The 5,152-nt window shown below is 41.1% G+C and overlaps 1 protein-coding gene across 1 annotated transcript; it reads right to left on the bottom strand.

Moving 5' to 3' along the window:
• Positions 1–2,932: 2,932 nt before the first annotated feature.
• LOC144975909 (uncharacterized) lies at positions 2,933–3,901 on the bottom strand. The gene has a single exon (XM_078920096.1). It carries the CDS (start codon positions 3,899–3,901, stop codon positions 2,933–2,935), a length of 969 nt encoding a protein of 322 aa, XP_078776222.1.
• Positions 3,902–5,152: the final 1,251 nt, after the last annotated feature.

Below are 5,152 nucleotides of genomic sequence, written 5' to 3' on the forward strand. Positions count from 1 at the left end.
TCCGGTCATAATATCGTTTCAATAAATTTGCATGGTACATTTTCTTTAAGTACCCACCTGAATTACATAATTGTTATGTCCAACTACACGTTGAACTTCAAATGGCCCTTGCCATTTTAATTCAAGTTTGTTGTTCTTTGTCGGGAGCAACAACAACACTTCATCAGCTTTGGAGTTGCGCAACTTGGCCTGTCTATCAAAATATGCCTTATGCCTTCTTGAGGCCATCTTTAAATTTTCATGGGCCATATGAATTGAAGTCTCAAGTTTCTCCTTTGTTTACAACATATTGGTATGTTGTCTTCACCTCTTCGTCCTCATAGACCCCGTCTACAACTCTCTGAGAATTGTGATAGGGCCTCGTACTGGGTGGCCGAACAACAATTCAAAAGGGGAGAAGCCCAAGGACTCCTGTGATGCTTCACGGTAGGAAAACAGGGCCACGTTGAGATATCGATACCAATCTGACGGTCTCTCTGTTGCCAATCTCTTAAGCATCCCCTTGAGAGTGTCATTAAACTTCTCCACCAGCCCATTAAACTGAAGGTGGCAAGGACTTGTGGTAAGTTGTTTCACAGACAGTAGCCTAGTCTTCTTTCATTAATTTGAGGTGAATTGTGTACCTCTGTCACGTAGTATTTCTATTTGTATCCCCGTCCTACTGAAAATGTCGACGAGGCCTTCCGCAACTGTCACGGTTTCCATGTTCTTCAAGGCTACAGCTTCTGGGTACCTTGTGCAGTAATCTACAATAATTGTGAGCAAGTAGCGATTTCCTCTGTTTGAAGCAAGAATTATTGTTCCTACCAAATCTACAGCTACACGACTGAAAGGTTCGCCTATCAGCGGAACTTCAGTCAGAGGCACTTTTACGGTCATTCCTTTTACCAATAACCATTGACATTGGTCACATGATCTACAAAAGCGGGTTACGTCATCCCAAATGTTGGGCCAGTAGAAATTACTGAGAATGCGCTCAGTCGTTTTCTTGGCAGCGAGATGTCTGGAGAGTATGGACTCATGACTCATGAGCTAAACGCATCACCGTCTCTCGCAAATATTTGGGGACCATGACTTGTCTAATCACATCACCATGCTCCAATCTTTGGTGATTAGAAATATCACACAAGAACCCCTGTGTCATATCCAAACCAACTTTTATTGTTAGCACCAGTCTTTTTCTCTTCTTTTATAGCTGCTGCCTTTCTCGCAATTGTCAAAGTCTCTGTTCTGGCTTGTTTTTCTTTCAAAACATCCATACTTACACCCGTTTCTACTGAAGAGACAGTGATTAATGGTTTCATCATTTTTCCTTTTTGTGCCCTCGTCTGTGCTGCCTGGAGCCTTGTTCTGATATGACGCAGTTCTTGAGAAAGCGCGGTAATTGGTTTCCTTTCTTTCAGGAAAACCACCAGATCCTTATCACAAACATTGACGAGACATTCCTTAATAATCAAATCCAATATGTCCCCAGACTTTGTTCTATCCTTGTTGGACATAGTCATCCAGTTTTCAAGATATGTTGATATACGGGTACGAAACTGACCCATCCTATCACCTGTTTCTGGTCTATTTTTATAGAAACGCTCTAAAAACCCGTCTTCCATTAAATTGTAGCGTTTCAACAACACTGTCTTTACATTCTCATACTGGGTGGCGTCTACCTCGTCCAAGCGAGTGTACACGTCCAACGTATAGCCTCTCAGCAACGCAGACAAATGAGTCGCCCAATCTTCCTACTTACTTACTTAGATACTTACTTAGAGATGATTTCCAGCACAGGTTCTCAATGATCCTCTTCGCTGGACTCAGGTGTCATCTTAGTTTCTTCCGGTTGCAGATTACCGAGTCAGAAGACAGAATGTGATGCAAGCCTTGTAATCATAGAAGATTTCTTGGTTTTTCCAATAGCTATCCAGTCTGTTCTCCTTCTGAGCAGTGCTGCTTTTATCTTTGCTCATTATTTTCGTTTTCTTTGCATTTAATAATAGGTCTTTGTCTTCACTATGTTTTTTTACCGATTTTACTAGTTTGTTGAGACCTGTTGATGTTGTTGACAATAGCGCCGTGTCGTCTGCATATCGTAGGTCAGAGATCTTCCTGCCATTTATCTTCACGGGACTGTATTCTTCATCTTTTTCTTCTGTCATTACATCACGCATTATTGTTTCGGTGTATTGGCTGAATAGTGAAGGAGAAAGGATGCACCCCTGCCTCACTCCCCGCTTTATTGGGAACCATTTTGTAAGTCCATATTCTAGTCTAACCGTTGCTGTCTGTTGTTGGTAAAGATTGTTTATGAGGTTGACTATTTTGTAGTGGCAGTTTAAGTTCTTCAAAGTTGTTACTATTCGTTCGTGATTTACGCAGTCAAACGCTTTGCTGTAATCTATGAAGCACATGTGTAGATCTATGTTTGCCTCCCTGCTTTTTTCAATCAGTGTCCTGATATTAAATATTTGGTCTCTTGTTCCCCTGCTTGGTCTAAAGCCTGCTTGAGTTTGGCTGACTTCTTCCTTCACCACGTTCTCTAATCTCTTCAAAATAATTTTCAGTAAGATCTTGCTTGCATGGCTGATGAGTGATATCGTCCCGTAATTTGTGCATAGCTGTAGGTCTCCTTTTTTGGGGATTGGTATAAATACAGCCTTTGTCCATTCATTTGGCCATCGTTCTTCGTGCCATATCTTTTTACAGAGAGTGTGATATAATGCAGTCCCCTCGTCTCCACTAGCGTTGATCATTTCTCCCGATATTTCATCGTTTCCTGCTGATTTGCCTGTTGGGAGCTGTTTAATTGCCCATTCTACTTCGCTTCGTAGGGGTGGTAGTTCATCTCCATTTGGTTCCATCATTGGCAATGTGTTTGCGTTGCCATCGTACATTTCCTTACAGTATTCAGCCCACCTATCTGCGATTTTTTCTGGGTCGTTTAGGGTGTGCCGTTGGTATCTTTTATGGTCGATAGGCGTGGTTTGAACTCATTTGTTAGGTTGTTGATTTCTTTGTGCATTTTATTTGTCTGATTGGTATACATTGCCAGTTCTATGTCATCGAGTTTTTGTTTTAATGAATCGGTCTTGTCCCGTTTTGTTAATTTCTTCACATATGCTTTTGCTTCTTTATACTCGTCAGAATGTAGACCATACCTTTGCTTGATGTTTTTCCTTGTTTCCATGACTTCAAGAGTTTCGTTTGTTATCCATGTTTTTTTCTTATATGACCTTTTTGGTAGGTGTTCCACTGTTGCTCTTTTAAAAGTATTCTCAATCTTTTCTGCCAACTCTTCAGGTTCCATCTCTTCTGCCATGTCTTGTAATGCACTGAAACTGTTCTTAACTTCAAGTTTGTACTGGATGTTGAAATGTATCATGGAGAGGTCATACCGAACTGGTTTGGGAGGCGATTTGATAATCTTGAGTCTGATTTTGATGTCTGCTATTAGTAGCTCATGATCACTATCACAGTCTGCCCCGGGTAGGGTTCTTGCCGCTGTCACTGATGTTCTCCATCTCTTGTTTATGATTATATAATCTATTTGGTTCTTTGTCTGCCCATTTGGTGCGGTCCACGTATATAGCCTTCTTTTGTGTACCTGGAACATGGTGTTTGTAATGGCAAGGTTGTTTTCAATGGCAAATTCTACCAGCCGTCCTCCTTCTTTGTTTCTTTCTTCTAGACCATACTCTCCTATTATGCCTTTTTCCTGTTCGTCTTTCCTACTACCAATCTTCGAGTTGAAATCTCCCATGATTATCATTCTGTCTGATTTGTCACATGAGTCAATAGCATTTTGGAGTGATGCGTAGAAGGTATCCTTTTCTGCTTCTGTCGCAACTGATGTCGGAGCATATACTTGTATGATAGAAGGAGAACAACTGGAAAATGATACAAATTTCATTTACCTTGGACCACAAATAGAAGCCAATGGAAAATCGGCACCAGATATCAGGAGAAGACTTGCAATTGCAAGCAACAAACTAAACAAAATGATGGCAATCTGGAAGAGCGAGGAAGTCAGACTGAAAATGAAGATCCTAACATCCTGTATTTTTCCTACTGCAATATATGGATGCGAGACATGGACTATAACCAAAGCCAAAGAATCAGAAAAGAGAATAACCGCCTTCGAAATGAAATGCTATAGAAAATCTTACGCATCCCGTGGACAAACCAAGAAAGCAATGCAAACATCATGAAAACACTAGGACTAAAAAAGTCCCTGCTAATGAGTAAGATAAAAAAGCTGAAACTCAATTACTTTGGGCACCTGAAAAGACACGACACACTAGAGAGAGATGTACTGGAGGGCATGGCGGAGGGCAAAAGAGGCAGAGGAAGACCACAAAGAAGATGGCAACAGGATATACAGGAATGGCTCAACAACGGCGTGATGGAAAGTGGCAGATGGGCACAAGACAGAGACTTCTTCCGAAGGACTGTGTGGGAGGCTACGTCCAAGTGATATGCCACAGAGAGAGAGAGAGAGAGAGAGAGAGAGAGAGAGAGAGAGAGATCCAGTCTGTTCTTGGATGAGTTAAGTGAATTAGCACTGACAACTTTCTGTGGTAAACTGTTCCACACTTGAACCACTCTAACAACACCGAAACTATGCTTGCGCACATCTAGTCTGGCCCTTTGTGTGAAAAGTTTCTTAGAGTTGCCCCTTGTTCCTGTCCTCAGGGAGTTCTCGGGCCAGAGTTTAAGTAGATTACCAACTTTTTGGTCATATTTTCCATTTAACATTTTGTACACTTCAATCATGTCACCTCGTATTCTTCTATAACTTAATGTTGATAGTTTCAGTTTTCTCAATCTCTCTTCGTATGTCATCCCTTTCATACTCGGGAGCTGCTTGGTAGCTCTTCTTTGGACGCCTTCTATGAGTTGGATGTGTTTACTTTTGAATGGTGCCCAGACTGAGCTGGCGTATTCCAAGTGTGTTCGCACTAGTGCTTTGTACAGTGGAATGAAAGTATCTTCATTTAGATATTGAAATATTCGGCAAATTGTTGCAAACATTGCAGTTGCCTTTTTCACTTTCTCGTTGACGTGTTTTTCAAAGCTTAGATCATTATCGATGATAACTCCAATATCTTTTTATTCATCCACTAACTCAAGTTCATTTCCCATTAGATCGATTCATGATTGC

Source organism: Berghia stephanieae, chromosome 6, assembly GCF_034508935.2.
Source record: "Berghia stephanieae isolate SIO BIC M18660-M18661 chromosome 6, UCSD_Bste_1.3, whole genome shotgun sequence".
NCBI classification, from domain to species: domain Eukaryota; kingdom Metazoa; phylum Mollusca; class Gastropoda; order Nudibranchia; family Aeolidiidae; genus Berghia; species Berghia stephanieae.